The 16973-nt window shown below is 39.2% G+C and overlaps 1 protein-coding gene across 2 annotated transcripts in view; it reads left to right on the top strand.

The window, feature by feature from the left end:
- LOC135202015 (uncharacterized) overlaps window positions 1–15007 on the top strand; it is a 159866-nt gene extending 144859 nt beyond the window's left edge. For both annotated transcript variants that reach the window (XM_064231291.1, XM_064231290.1), the window contains exons 2-6: window positions 3102–3429; window positions 3815–4013; window positions 4317–4509; window positions 12828–12991; window positions 14480–15007. In XM_064231291.1, the coding sequence (XP_064087361.1) occupies window positions 3125–3429; window positions 3815–4013; window positions 4317–4509; window positions 12828–12991; window positions 14480–14749 (1131 nt within the window). In that variant the 5' untranslated portion in view covers window positions 3102–3124 and the 3' untranslated portion in view covers window positions 14750–15007. The remainder of the gene's footprint in view (window positions 1–3101; window positions 3430–3814; window positions 4014–4316; window positions 4510–12827; window positions 12992–14479) is intronic.
- Window positions 15008–16973: the final 1966 nt, after the last annotated feature.

Here is a 16973-nt window from a genome sequence, read left to right as displayed (position 1 = left end):
CTTGGCACAGACCACTGAAGTTTGTTGCAAGTTCACTAAAACCTTGTATACTACTAGCCAATGGTGTTAAGAGGTCCACTCAACCTTTCTTTCTCACCAGAATTGATGCAGTCAAGTTCCCAGGAAAAAAATCTTGGTGGTGGGGTGGGGGGATGTTAGTGCCGTCGATAATCTCACCTCTGGCTGCAACCCCTTTCATTCCTTTTACTGTACCTCCATCCACATTCTTTTGATTTTCCGCCTTACTTTCCACCCTCTCCTAACATTTGTTTTATAATGCAACTGCGAGGTTTTCCTCCTGTTACACCTTTTAAACCTTTTTATTGTCAATTTCCATTTCAGCGCTGAATGACCTCATAGTTCCCACCCCTTGGCCTATGGCTGAAATTCTATAAATGCTATTCCAGGCAAAATCTGACATTCAGGAGGGGTTAGAAGCCCTTAAATATTTATATGCGTGTTAACAGCGCAAGTAGGTATTCATGAACTCATCTGGCGTAAATAAAATATTCATTCACTCATTTCTTGAAGGGGGTTGAACCCGCCACTTTGTAGTGGTAGTAGTTGAGATTTGACTTTGCAACGGCTCCCTTGCTCGTATACTATATTCAGCCAAGGAGTTTGGATAGCAATTATTAAACCTCCTTGTATTCAACCAGGCTTGTGACGAGCGTGCTGTTGTTACAGAAGGTTACTCCTCCCTCCACTGTTCGGTGGTTCCTGATCTAAGTCTTACCACCGGAGGCAGGTGGTAACGGTGAGTACTGTACTGCGCAGGTCTCACACGGTCACACCCCAGTCACATAATCGTTTTGTGAAGTCATCCAGAGACGGTACAAATGCTCTCTCGGTGTATTATTCCGTTTATTCAGGATTCATGGAAGAATTCTGCTTTTTAATCTGGATTCTTACCGTGATTGTTGCAGTAATCATTCAGTGAAACGTTTTCAAGACCATTAAGGCATCTCGGAGACCGTTAACCCGTTAGCAGCCATGACATTGTTATTTGTGAAATGAAATCTCCAACTGCTGAATTATTTTATTTTATTTTGATTAAATATGATGAAGTTTTCAACTGACAGTTATTAATTTTTTTCCATTTTATGAAATATGTTGAAATTATGTACCTATAGGGAAAGCCTTGACATACTCAAAATAAAATAAGTTTTTCTGGGTTAAGTTTGTTTCGAAAAACTGCCATGTTTCACCGTCAAATCTCAATAATTCCGGTAGAGAGGAGGCTCTCTCTCTCTCTCTCTCTCTCTCTCTCTCTCTCTCTCTCTCTCTCTCTCTCATACAAAGGGAACTAATGATGGCCGTTACTTGTCTGAAAGGAAAGCAGAAGGAAAAAATATTGAGGTGATAACGTAACAAGTTGAGAATCCCAAAGCTTGGCCGAGGTTGGAAACTGAATCGAGCATTAATAATAATAATAATAATAATAATAATAATAATAATAATAATAATAGTTTTAAGAGGCTTTTAATTCACATATCTATTTTTTCAACGAGAAACAGAAATTAGACTAAAGTTAAATGAAGAACGCGACAAGTAAACTGGAGCCTAATGCATCTGTGGGGCCCCATGAACGGATGTGAAGCAGAAAGACAGATGGTTGAATTATCAGGGAAAAAGAGTCAGATTTGCGTAAATCAACGAGAGAGAGAGAGAGAGTACCAAAAGATCATAACCTTGAGGAACACCACCAAAAATGGAAAAAGGAGCTTGGGTTGTGCTACTATACCTGGTTCACTTAAGGTAGATTCTTGGATGAACCCTATGCTTACGAGACGTTTGTTTGGCGGCCGCTGATTGGATGGTACCGGGAGGTAAGCAGCTCCTAGCCAATCAGCGGCCGCCAAACAAATGTCTGGCAGGCATAGGGCTCACCCAAGAATCTACCTTAAGTGAACCAGCTACAGCAGGTCAATCCTACAGGATGCTCCCACACAAAACCAGGAAATTCGGTACAGTTTATTTAATTGTTGGAAACAGAAAACAGTCGTTGTTAACAGCAACATTGTCAAAACAGAACAGAAACGCTAATGTTAGGTGTGGTGTTCAAATTTTTTTTCCGTGGGAAACTACACAACGACGTAGAACCTTACGGTCCAGCCAACTTCCATGGCCCAGTCGCCCTTTGGATGACTTCAAGCGGGATCTTGTTCCAGGCTTCCATTAACGGAGTGTTTAAGGACAGTATGTCTTTGACCTCTCTCCGCTGTCACTGAAGTTGATGTAACAGTACACCTCACATGATAAAATCCATTACGTTGAGATCTGGACTTCTTGAGGGTCATTCGTTGGATTCAATTAAGTCAGGAGTGTAGGTTAGTTAATTTTGTTTAGTTCATTGATAAAGTAAAATACCATGGTAAAATACGTGGATAGAATAATTAATGTAAATCTACAATTTCCTGGTTGTTTGTGGGACACCTTGTAGTTTTAGAGATAAGGGTCTCGGGTAGTTATAAGAAGTAAAATAGTGCTACTCTTTTTTTTCTCTCTCTCCTTCTCTCTCGCACACACCTGACAAACTGGTTCACCTAAATCTTATTTGGAAAAACAATAACCCTAAATATATTAACAAAATAGCAGCTTGGTGCCATTCATTCTTTGCTTATGTACTGTGCATAATTTTATGCTCTTTTCTACCCCAGTTAAACTATTAATTTTACGACTGTAACTTTCCTAAAAAAAGAAGAAAAACTGCAATAACGAAGTTGACATTATTTAACCACCTCATTTAGGCAAGCGCTCTTGACTGTAATATATTGATTGCAGTCTCATTATGAGGATGAACAATTAATTCCCATATATATAAAAAAATAGAAGATAAAAACAGAAATAAAATGAATAAATATAAAAATAAATAAAGATGATAGGTAAGTGGAAAAAAATGAAAATGAAATAAATGTTCCATTCCAGTGAAGCAAGTATTCTATTGCTCAAACCCTCCAGGTAAAACAATATAAGCCCAAATATTTCTCGTTCCCACCGACTGTCTCTAGCCTATCCCGTCGAGGCAAACACTCTTACGTCTGCCTCTTTCAGGAAAAAAAGCGACGGATCTAAAAGTCGTTTCTTCCTCTTTCTCCCAGGGGAACCAGACGATGCCACCACAATGGCCGAAGTAAAATACTGGCGTTGCGCTCTGCCAGCGATAATCGTCTGCCTGGACCTGTTCTTCATCGCCTACTACATGGACAGTCCCTACCTCAAGGGGAAGCTGCTGCCGTTGCCTCTGCACTACACGCAGAGACAGATCTCGTCCTTCTTCTACAAGTCTCCGCATCCGAACAAGTACTTCGACCAGAACTGCTACTACTACGACGACCTCAAAGCAACGTTCCTTTGCAACGGCCCCTACTTCAGATTCACCAAGGAGCTCATTTTCGAGTGTGCATCCAAGCTGTGGAACGCCACAAGGTGAGAGCTGCTTTTTTATTTTTTTTATTTTTTATCAGTCAATGGACTCTGTGCTGCGACTTACATTATGCGTGAATAAATTCCGGATTGCAGCATATGTAAATAAATACGAGTCTATCAAATTTATTCACGCGCACGTCGTGTAGCTACATACACGTATGTGCATACGTATGTATGTCTGTTACAATTGTAAATCACACACACACACACAATATATATATATATATATATATATATATATATATATATATATATATATATATAAAACACATACACTTCAAATTATGGCTGACCTCATTTACGTAATTACATACCAAACCATCAATATTCGGACTCATACGAAGAGAGAGAGAGAGAATATTCATAATCTTGTCTCATCAACCAGGAACCCAAAAGAACCCGACCCCTGGCAAAAAAGAGAGACGGCACCCGAATCGAATGCTTCTGCTGCTGCAGCCTTGAGTCAGCGTCCCGCCGTCCACATCCTGTTGGTGGGCGATTCCCACATCAGGTACATCTTCGAGGTTCTCGTGAGACGGATCGCCACCCCGGAGATTAAATACAGGATTGCAAGTTTTGAGAAGGTGCGCAAACCCGCGAGGGAGAAGTGCCGTTAGCGCCATTACTTCTAAGGTTTTTTTGCGGCGTCCCTCCGGCCCTCAGCTGCAACCCTTTGTAATTCCTATTAAAGTACCTCCATTCATATTCTTTCTTCTATCTTACCTTCCACCATTTCCTGACAATTGCTTCATAGTGCAGCTGCGAGGTTTTCATCCTGTTACACCTTTCGAACCTCTTACTCTCAAGTTCCCTTTCAGCGCTGAATGACCTTATAGGTCCCAGCGCTTGGCCTTCGGCCTAAATATGATCATATTCTATCCCTGCAGGATACCTGGAAGGACGTCTACGTCATGATGTCCAAGAAGCGCAGAACCATCCACGAGGATTACCACGAGGTCGTTCACCTCGGGGTCCCGCTGAGGATCACTTACAGGTGGAACGCCTTCCTGGAGGATCTGCCGTCCTCCCTGGAATCCTGGATCGCTGGAAAGGCGCCGCGGCCGTCGTTCCTGCTCTTCGGTTTGTATTGATTCATCTTTCGTCTATAACGGTGTGCTCCATCTTGGATATTTTCGTGGCTTATTGTAACTGTGTTCGATCAACGTTAAATACAAGTTCATAAAGGATAAATGAAAGTTATGTTTCAGACAGAGAGCCACCCGGTTGTAATGAACGTCGCGACTGATATACCTCACACAAAGAGGACACTAATTATATGTTTACGTCTTCCATCTTTTCAATGTCTTTGATCAACGGAAACAAAGTAATAAAATAAACGAAAGTATTTTTCTAGATAGGAACTTAATCTATTGCAATGAGAACATTAATTATAAATTTCCCATTTACTAGACGAAAAGATTTCTGTTAAAATTCTCGTTATTGAAATGACAGATTACACTCTACTTTCAATAAATCAATCAATCAATCTCTTCGATTACCCTGACGCTACAGCATGACGGGGAATGGTCGATCACTTAATATTTGTTTTTTCAGCTATAAGTCCTTTCCCCTCTGGTCCTCAACAACTCTTTGCAGATGAAACTGCTAGACCATAACCTGCCCCCAGCCCACCCCCTCGCCGCTAACTGCGACTCACAGCAGTCATCTAACTGCCAAGAACATCATTTGCTTCCTGGGTTAATACGGGAATGGCGACATTTCGGGAAACGGACCTAAGTGGATTTTAGTTTTTGTAAAAAGAAAATTATTGTGCCGGCTTTGTCTGTCTTCCGCACTTTTTCTGTCTGCCCTCAGATCTTATGAGGCTAGAGGGCTGCAAACTGGTATGTTGATCATCCACCCTACAGTCATCAATCATACCAAATTGCAGCCCTCTAGCCTCAGTAGTTTTTAGTTCACTTAAAGTTAAAGTTAGCCACAATCATGCTTCCGGTAACGATATAGGAGAAGCCACCACTGGGGCGTGGTTAAAATTTCGTGGGCAGCGGCTCATAAAGCATTATACCGAGACCCCCCCACCCCCCAACCCCCCAAGGTAGATCTATTTTCGGTGGCCTTGATTATGAGCTGCCGAGGCTGTACAGAAAACTCGATTGCGCCGAAGAAACTTCGCCGCATTTTTTACTTGTTCTCATTAGGGATCGGTCTCATGACTCGCTGAAAAGCGAGGCTCATAACCACTGGACCACGCGTCATTATTTATTTACTCTACGTATTTCCTTTCCATTTCATTCTAACAATACTGCAATTCTGTTTTTCCGCAAAAGAACTTTTTATGATTTGTTAGTTAGATTTGTTAGTTAACTTTGTTTTATTGTCCGTATTAATGTATATTTCGTTACTGAAAAATAGCAGTAAAAACTAATAACGTCTTACAATATAACTGGCAATGAATAACATATTTCGAAAAAACAGAAATTCTAATAAAATTTCGAAAGTGAAAATGTAAAGGACAAAAAAAGATTTAACACTTTATAAAAGAGTAAATTACAAATTAATTAACAGCAAACTTTAAAAATTTGTTTTGTTTTCTTCGGACCTGGAATTGAAAAGGTCATATATGGTTAGCAGTCTCGTATTTACTAAAAAGTATCAATTCATTTGTATTTAGTTGTGCTTTCAATAATAATAATAATAATAATAATAATAATAATAATAATAATAATAATAATAATAATAATATTTTGGTGGAAGACCCTCTTTTAGGCAAATGCTGTTAAAAAGGATGGCAGAATTAAGAGAGTTGATTTTATATATTGTTTTTTCTATTTTCCTTACAATTCGCTTCTCAGGCTCAGCGATGTTTCTGAGTAACTGGCCAATATTCATATTGGGAATTTTCAAAAAATTGTAAATGCTGAAGGTAATCTTTTATTAGAACAGGATATCAGCTCCAGGTCAAGCAGGGGTCGTGGTCGGTGCCGGAATTATTCCGTAGGCGTAGTTCAATTCGGGCCGGGGTCGTCTTTGGTTTTAAGGGCTGGTATTGATGCTGGTATAGCTGGTATCACATGACGTTTCGACCTTCTCGCAGGTCATCTTAGGAAGGAGCCATATTTAACCACGCCAGGACTGCTCATAACAAACGGATAAAAAGAAATGATATTATCCCTAATGTCGAAATAATAGATCAAACAACGGATCCCCGACGTCTGCGTCCTAGAAGCCTTCCATATAGGTAAGGAGAAACCAAATTTAAACATCACCCAAGAAACGTTTTTCCTTCCCACCGCCGCCGGAGAGCAGCGAACGACCCCCCGATAATGCCAGATAATCAGGAGCCCCCACAGGATGATAGGATTCCTGCTACAGACGGAATTCCTGACGTTCATCCCCAGGCACACTACTGTGGCGCTCGCACGGGAGAATCACCGAGACCTTACAATGCCCTGCTACTCATCACAGGTGCTCCAATGTGGACTAACTTATGCATTCTGAGATATGAAACAAAATTATAGTCTCTGACATACAGAATAGACCAGAGAAACACATCCATCCTGCTAAAAACCTTGAAAAATGAAAGGAACTGTCCACTAAAAAGAGAGATCAAAAAGTGCATTGATCTCCACGAAGAACTAGACCCACCCAAGACATACGCTGGCAACCTTTTAGAAACACTAAGAAGAGTAGGCATGCAAAAGCATGCTGCTGCCATCAGAGAAGACTCTCCTCTCACTGAGTATGTAGAACCAGCACCCTGGAAACCAGAACTCTTCAATATCAACTACACAGTCCTCCCGGCAAGCAAGGAAGCATGCACCATTCAACAGCTGAAACAAGCAGCACGAGATTCAATTAGGAAAACAACAACCAGAAATGAATACTTTACAGATGGATCAGTAGACCTCAGCATCCCTGCGGCGGCCGCAGGAGTCTACTCAACATCACTAAAAGGGAGCTGGAGGCTCTCAGACAATGCCTCCACTCTACAGACCGAGCTGATAGCAATCGCTAAAGCGCTAGAAGACTCGCAACACAAACTAGGAAACACAACTATCCACACCGACTCGAAAGGAGCAATACAAGCCATCACAAAAGGCAAGGTAAAGGAAAACATCAAACTCCTGACAAGTATCTGGGCAATTGCCAACATCCACCAAACCAGAAACAGACAGATAACTCTCAACTGGATTCCAAGTCACATAGGAATCCAAGGAAATGATGATGCAGACTCCCTAGCAAAGAGCGGGTTACACATCAACAACATAGGTATTAAAACTGTCAAGTGTAAGAAGAAAGCAAAGTCAGGAGAGCGGTCTTTGGAGGCTCTAACACTGCAAAGTGGTATGTAGACACCACCAGTCTGCAACCATATGACATTCCCAAAGATATGTCACGAGCACTAGCAGTCATAATCCATCGTCTAAGGCTTGGATACCAATGCACTTGGCAAAAGATAGTGGGCGATCCCAAGCCATGTAAGTACTGCGAAAGAATTCCAGAAGAACCTCTAGAACACTACCTCTTAGACTGTCCAGAAACGGAGCAACTAAGAGATAGGTACATAGGAAATGAACGCACAACCACTCAAATCACAAAGCACATTCTAGCAAACACCCATGAATTGGCAGGTTTCCTATGCTCCTACCCACCACCAAGGTAGGAACAGAACACTACCCTGACTGACAGCACATGGTGCCAACAATCATGATCACTTCCCCATCCTACCCTAACTCACATAACATGCAAGACAAAAATACAAACCTCTTTAACAGACATCCCCATTCATCTCTAGCCTCCTTCATCACCCCTCCCCTCACACTCATCACTATCCCTCCACTACACTCACCATACAACACACACCTAAAGAAACCGGACCGGAAAAAGGAATATGACTCAGAATTTTACGAGCTATCTTACTAGCTAACTGTGCCTACAACTCAAACCTTCATTCTTCCAATCTGTTGGTCTCTCCTACTAGCCAACACTTACTACTATCGAGCTTTCCCTACGACTGAAGGGTACCTTAGGGTTTAAAGGGTTTCAACCTTGCCCATCAAATCCTTCATTCAATATCAAATCACCTTCACCACATCATTCATGTATCACCAATAAAGTTTCATATCCTAAACATTTCACATCTCAAACTAATATGACATACGGGCTGCTCTACGAGCAAGAGCCCGTGCTGGCACAAGGCCAGCTTAATCTCAAACAACAACAACAACGACCTTCGAGGCGAGATCCTCGACTTCGCCCAAGACCGGTCCGACCAATGAGAATGCTACAGTCTCTTCAACCGACTCGTCCGAAGATGACCTGCGGGAAGGTCGAAACGTCATGTGATACCAGCTATACCAGTTATACCAGCACCAATACCAGCCCTTAAAACCAAAGACGACCCCGGCCCGAACTGAACTACGCCTACGGAATAATACCGGCACCGACCACGACCCCTTCTTGACCTGGACCTGATATCCTGTTCTAATAAAAGATTACCTTCAGCATTTAGAATTTTTTGAAAAATTCCCAATATGAATATTGGCCAGTTACTCAGAAACATCGCTGAGCCTGAGAAGCGAATTGTAAGGAAAATAGAAAAAACAATATATAAAATCAACTCGCTTAATTCTGCCATCCTTTTAACAGAATAATAATAATAATAATATAAATTCAAAGAAAATTCATAATCACATGAGTGATTCAAAATATAAAAGTAAATCCAAAGTAGTATGTCTGTTTGATTTTGTTATTAAAAATATATAAAATATAGAAAGCAGAAAGCTTTCGATGACCTGCATGGTCCTCCTTGCCATACAGGTCACCGAAAGCTTTCTGCTTTCTATATTTTATATATTTTAAATAACAAAATCAAACAGACATACTACTGTGGATTTGCTTTTCCAATAATAATAATAATAATAATAATAATAATAATAATAATAATAATAATAATAATAATAGAGAACCGAATCCACAGTCATGACTATATGCTTATATTTAAAGATAAATCTGTACAGAAAGTTTTCGGGAATCTGTTCGATTCCCCCTTTCCAATCGTACAGATTCCCGAAAGTTCTCTGTGTAGATTTATCTTGAGATTTACCGTAATTCAAGTTCAACAACAGTTACAAAATATATAAGGTTCAGTGACATGCAGCTCCGTCATCAGGTAATTCCGAATCAAGCAGAAAATAGTGTGTGAAAAAAAAAAAACTGCGTGAAACTGTGATTGCCTGACTGAAAGCGTTACCAGCCTGAGGCAATGAACGCGGATGGTTGAGAAATCAAGTGTCATGCGTAGATCTGCAGATTCAGAGAGTTTCCTAGAAATGAGGGATTTTGAAGAGATGACCCTTCAGTTATGTTTTGCCATGAAGAAGAAGAAGAAGAAGGAGGAGAGAGAGAGAGAGAGAGAGTCCTAAATCTGTGGAACATAAAAACAAAGAGTGAGGGAGACGTAGAGAAAGCTATTCTTAAATCCACGGAACAGAGAAAGAGAGAGAGAGAGAGAGAGAGAGAGAGCGAATCCTAAATCTGCGGAACAAAAACAATGCCTCTCACACCAAACTCCTACGCCTTCTTGTACACTTCTAAGCACTGATTTTTTGGGATGAAGTTGCCAACCACAAGAAACCTATTCCAAGCAGATCGTCATTTAAAGCTTATTTGCGCCGACGGCGTCTAGTTAATTCGATGGTCACCCGTTCAAGAGCTGACCGCATCCGTCGGTATTTGTTTTCTTTGCCAATCGAGATAACCAGCAGTATATTAAAAATGTTATTGCTTGCTGTTTACTGGCGGTAACCCCATCCAAGCACCAACCGAACGGAATAGACTATTAAAACTTACGGTGACTCCAAAAATCACGGTATTCCGCGGAAATGACTTGCAGTTTCTTACCTGACTCAACAATATTCGGTAGGACGAAGAGGACCCGCCGCCTGAGTTACCGAACTTCCGCGCCTCACGAATTTCGAAAGAATTTTCTTTAGTTAATAGCGATTTTTGTTTGTTCAATATGAACGATAATCACAACAACAACAACAACAAAAATAATAAAAAGGGATAAGCAAATCCACAGTTATCCATTTGTATATATGTTTAAAGATAAATCTGTACAGAGAGCTTTCCTGAAAGCTCTCTGTACAGATTTATCTTTAAATACCTGTACATCTAAATAAATGTGGATTTGTCTCTCCATTCCAAGACTCGTGCTACTATGAGTATTTTTTTAAATAATAATAATAATTAATAATAATAATAATAATAATAATAATAATAATAATAAGAAGAAGAAGAAGAAGAAGAAGAAGAAGAAGAAGAAGAAGAAGGATATGGGATGTCCAGTGGAAATCGTACCCATAATCATAGGAACACTAGGCACGATCCCAAGATCCCTGAAAAGGAACCTGGAAAAACTAGATGACGAAGTAGCTCCAGGACTCATGCAGAAGTGTGCTCCTAGAAACAGCACACATAGTGAGAAAAGTGATGGACTCCTAAGGAGGCAGGATGCAACCCGGAACCCCACACTATAATAACCACCCAATCAATCGAATAAGATGACTGTGATAGAAATGATAATAATAATAATAAACATGATTATTATTATAACGAGGATAAAATTAGCCCATTTTATTACATTTAAATCTTGTTATACTGTTAAAAGTATACCTAGTTCCTTAAGTTGAAGCGTTTCAAGTGTACTCGTTAACAATATAAAAATATTCACACTCATCGTTAACAATATAAAAATATGCACACTCAAGGAAAATGGTCGCATTCTTTCCTCATCTGTAAAGAACATGATTGTTTTGCATAGTGTTCAGTAATAATAATAATAATAATAATAATAATAATAATAATAATAATAATAATAATAATAATAATAATAATAATAATAATAGTGTTCGGATTCATACTGAACAAGCTCATACGGACCATTAAAATGCTATAGTCTCAGGAAACAATCCCAGAATATACCGCCTTCAATTTCATGAAAAGAGAGTATGCTACAATGGCATGATAGATAACCAGTAAATGTTGGTATGGAAGCAAACTAATAAATATATTACATAATAAAACGAGAGACAAACAATACACGTCAAGTGACTGAAATGGCATCTCTTTAATTACCATGTAAAGTCAAAGTTTCTATTATTTCCTGTTATTTTTCTCTGTAGATTCGGTTGATTTCATGTAATTGTCTGACCTGTTCATTTAATTTATTGTCTGACCTGTTCATTTAATTTATTGTCTGACCTGTTCATTTAATTATTGTCTGACCTGTTGATTTAATTTATTGTCGACCTGTTGATTTAATTTATTGTCTGACCTGTTCATTTAATTTATTGTCTGACCTGTTAACTTTATGTATTCGGCTGACATGTTGATTTTATGTAATTGTCTGACCCGTTAATTTAATTTATTCGTCTGACCCATTGATCTAATGTAATTGTGTGACCTATTGATTTAATGTAATCGTCTGACCCATTGATCTAATGTAATTGTGTGACCTATTGATTTAATGTAATAATCTGACCCGTTGATTTAATGTAACCGTCTGACCCGTTGATCTAATGTAATCGTCTGACTCGTTGATTTAATATAATTGTCTAACCTCAGCTGCTGACGACTTGGTGGTGATTAAAAAAGGCATCAGATAAAGGGTCCAATATATTATACTTTAAATGTACTTGAAATGTTTTTGTTTCTTCACGTTCATTTATGAAGAGATCATGATTTTTCGGTTATCTATAATTCTTTAATATCATTGTCCTCCTGTCATGACAACTGTCTGCTGTGCTAAATATACCCAAATTATAAAATATATTAGTGAATTTTCAACAAAAAACAAAACTAATGGAAATTTTATTTACAACTCTATGCTTATACAGTCATACGGATTATTATATATATATATATATATATATATATATAATATATATATATATATATATATATATATATATATATATATGATGTCACGCATTGAAAATTAGAAAATAAACAACAATATACATTAAAACTATTTTTATATATAATGAGCAAAATCACAAAGAGACGCTGATAAAAAAAAATGTTTTATTTATTTATTTTTTTCAATATTTAGTGACAACGTGTATTAATATCAAAGGCGTTCCTCAAACGAATTCTTTATTGGTTCCAAGTAGGACTAAAACAACTCAACTAACACTGCCTGACATCACCTCAACTTCCCAAGTACAGCAAATAAAGAAGTTTTCATCCAATGTCAATATTCCTTCTCTGGTACGACACTTTTCAGTTACCTTTCCGAGATAGGAAATTGTCAACACCTCAGACGAAGAAAGAAGAAAGTTTGTCTGCTGGCAAATCGTTTACTTCTGACATACAGAAAATAGGTTTCTTTTTCCGCTTATTCTTCTTCTTCTGATTTCCCATATACTCCACAGGTACAGCTCTGCACTTCATGAGGGAGTCGGAGGAGGTGTACCGTGCGTACGGAGCTCAGAGGGCCTCCGAGAGGTACGCAGAACACCTCAAGGTTTTGGCGCCCCTGGTGAAAGAATTCGCTAAAAAGACGCCTACGGTTTTCAAGTTACTGGACCATTTACAGGTGCTAATATCGTTCACGCTTCTTTCTACTTTATTTTTTATTAACCAGTGCATTATTATTATATTATTATTATTATTATTATTATTATTATTATTATTATTATTATTATTATTATTATTATTTTGTTCTAAAGGGTCCACAATAATACAAAGTGTTAAGAGTCCGTGTATAATTTTTAAGACTTTACAAAACGCTTTCGAATCCTTCCCTGGGTTCATCTTCAGTTCAAATGAACAATTAGTTACAACATGTACAGAGGTGAAGATCGTTGACACCGGTCGTTAGCTCGTTAATGGACCAGGCGATGAAGAAAGAGAGGAAATCACCTAGTTGGAGTTAACTGCCCTCTTTCTTCATCACCTGGTCCATTAACGAGCTAGCGACCGGTGTTAATGATCTTCAACGACTCTTGTTTTTAAATTCACCTCTGTACATGTTGTAATAACTAATTGTTCATTTGGACTGAAGATGAACCCAGGGAAGGGTTCGAAAGCTTTTTGTAAAGTCTTAAAAATTATACACGGACTCTTAACACTTTGTATTATTGTGGACCCTTTAGAACATTATATATACTCTCGCGATAGAGAGTTTTTCCCTATTATTATTATTATTATTATTATTATTATTATTATTATTATTATTATTATTATTATTATAGAGTAACGAGACCATATTGTCTCATTGCTAGACTTCCGTTGGCAACGTGAAACAGATTTGCTTTGGAATAAGAGGTTAAAACTAAAACTAAGTCAAGTTGAAGAAGCTGGACAGCTAAGTAGGAAAAGTCCCCAAGAGAACGGATGAAAGTCAAAGGAAGAAATGAAATCAATGCAACAACAACTCGCAAGAGCAGGACCCACTGACTAGGGGCAAGTCCTACTAACTAAAGGCTGTACTCCGTTAGGCCCCATCCACCCCCCTGTCCGTTTTCTGTGACAAGTAATTCATTTTCTTTCTTTTTGTTTGTCTTTTAGAGTCAATAGCATACTACAGAAAGCATGGGATTGTTTGTCTTTTAGACCCAATAACATACGATAGAAAGCATGGGATTGTTTGTCTTTTAGAGTCAATAACATACGATAGAAAGCATGGGATTGTTTGTCTTTTAGAGTCAATAACATACGATAGAAAGCATGGGATTGTTTGTCTTTTAGAGTCAATAACAAACGACAGAAAGCATGGGATTGTTTGTCTTTTAGAGCCAATAACACACGACAGAAAGCATGGGAATGAAAACAGTAATGCGTTAATTTTACCATTTTCTCGCATATTTTGCAAGAGTTTCGAAGCCCACGAGATGAAATACATACACCTCCAAAAAAAACAATAGTGTGACTTGTAAGCAATACAAACTAATAACTACGAGAAATCAGTAACAATAATCTTGGTGGATTTTGAAAAACCCAGGGAATAAGAATTATTGCTCGTGCATGCAACGCACTTATGCTCATCTGAAGAGTCTAACTTTGCACTCTGTGTTTCCAACAGAGACACCCGAGGAACATCATCGCCAACAACGACAACATCGATCTGTACAATAAAATTGCTCGGGAGACGTTTTCTGGCGACCACGTAGTGCTGTGGGACAGCGCCCAGCCGCTGTCCGACCTCTACAACGAAGACTGCCGAAAAAACAACAAAGTGACGCCTGAGACAGATATGTGGATCTGCAACGACAAGAGACACATCGGATACATCATGATCGAACAATACCTCGATATGTATCTTAACGACATTTGCAGTAAAGTAGGTTCCTGAAAGAGACATCAAGGAAGTTTCAGTTATCCGGTCACAGACTGCCACCGTTACAGGAAATATTGAGTAATGATCGTTGCCTTCTGAATTGTTATTATATGGATAATATATCTCATCAGATGGGAAAATGTTCTGATATTCACGAAGGTCGAGAACAGTCCTCAAACCGAGTGTCTTCAAGAAGCCTTAGAAAGCTGGGATTATGCTGCGTGCCTTGTTTCAAAACTAAATAAAAATATAATGTGATTAACAGAGTTTATCCTACGGGGGATTTCGGAGGGAATCTGAGGTCCCTGGTGTTGCAGGGGTCCCTCTGGTGCTTCCCAGAGAAGCCCAGACGTCCTATTTTATTGGTGCTTCCCAGAGAAGCCCAGACGTCCTGGTTTATTGGCTCTTACCCAGAGAAGCCCAGACGTCCTAGTTTATTGGTGCTAGAGAAGCCCAGACGTCCTGTTTTATTGGTGCTTCCCAGAGAAGCCCAGACGTCCTATTTTATTGGTGCTTCCCAGAGAAGCCCAGACGTCCTATTTTATTGGTGCTTCCCAGAGAAGCCCAGACGTCCTGTTTCATTGGTGCTTCCCAGAGAAGCCCAGACGTCCTATTTTATTGGTGCTTCCCAGAGAAGAGAGACGGTCCTAGTCCATTTTGGTGGTTTCTTAGAGAACCCAGACGTCCTATTTTATTGGTGCTTCCCAGAGAAGCCCAGACGTCCTATTTTATTGGTGCTTCCCAGAGAAGCCCAGAGTCCTGTCCATTGGTGGTTCCCAGAGAAGCCCAGACGTCCTATTTTATTGGTGGTTCCCTTCCCAGAGAAGCCCAGAGTCCTGTTTCATTGGTGGTTCCCAAGAGGGGAAAAAAAGCCCAGACGTCCCTATTTTATTGGTCCCAGAGAAGCCCAGCGGTCCTTTTATGGTGCTTCCCAGAGAAGCCCAGACGTCCTATTTTATTGGTGCTTCCCTGAGAAGCCCAGATGCCCTGTTTTATAAAGCTGACTTCTTTGTGGCTTAATTGCGGGGGCATCGGACCCTGGGTATCCAAAGAGATCTGCACACGCGTTCCTGTTGAAATCTGGAAGGGACGGGATGGTCCTTTTTGGCCAAATGCCTCCCATCCATTTCATAAGGGGTACTGGAAGTATAAACTCATATTTTTTCATAGATGTCATTTGGTATTACCTACCCCAATAGCTGTTTTGCATGGGTTTGAATGATTTCAGTGATCTTATCGCAAAGCATTTGTTATTATGGTTATTACTATCATCACAAGACATGTTAGAGATGGCTAATTTCGATTCCAAGTACAAACCTTGAATTCAGCAGGATTATGTATACAGCAGAGTCGAAACTAACTTTAAACCTTCTTCGCTGAGATAATAAGTTCAATGTCACCTTAGATATAACTTGGTAAAGAAGAGCGTTAGGTGATGGGATACTTTGAAAGAAACCAACCAAAACCAAGAAACTGCCCTACAAGGTTCTCACCCCTCAGAAGGCACCGACTTGCAACAGCACACTCAGTCGATCACATATCCCAATATAGGTATATCTCAGGATGATTATTCAAACACCACACCCCTCCAAATAAATGAATAATTCATTACAAATAAGAATAACTTTTCATATCTCAATCAGCTGCAGATTCCATCAGAATCCCAAATAATTTATACTTTTTACTATGTTGCATTTTCAGTGCTATTGATCAGGGTGGCAATTGGTAGAAATATATTTCATGCAGAATTTTGGTAGAGACAACTAAACATAACTCATCTAACAAAAGGCCATGAAGTTTAATATATTCAGAGATAGCATTAATAAAGCAGTATGTTAGACTAATTATTTATACAGTGAATGCTTAGGGGCAATGTGTATAGAGACGAATTCTGCGGAAATAAAACACACTAGCCACTGGTAAGATGCCAGTCCTGTGATGTTGGCCAACTTAAATGTGTTCATGGCTAATTACCGTACCGATATACCCAGCTGACTAATGAGATATCAAACATTTACAAACGACATGTTCATAGTTAAGAGTAATGTATTGATATCACCGAACTCACGAAAGTATATTTTTGTGTAGACCAAAACTACTCTAACCGCCGACTCACCACCGGCCAACTCAACACCAGGAAAACTCGGCGACTTTTTCGTCGAATTTTTATAAACAAATAAAAGTAATTAATTAAGAATGAATTTTTAATACACGCCAAATTTATTGAGAATGAATTTTT

Source organism: Macrobrachium nipponense, chromosome 30 (assembly GCF_015104395.2).
Source record: "Macrobrachium nipponense isolate FS-2020 chromosome 30, ASM1510439v2, whole genome shotgun sequence".
NCBI lineage: Eukaryota > Metazoa > Arthropoda > Malacostraca > Decapoda > Palaemonidae > Macrobrachium > Macrobrachium nipponense.
This window is presented reverse-complemented; position numbering and strand designations above follow the sequence as displayed.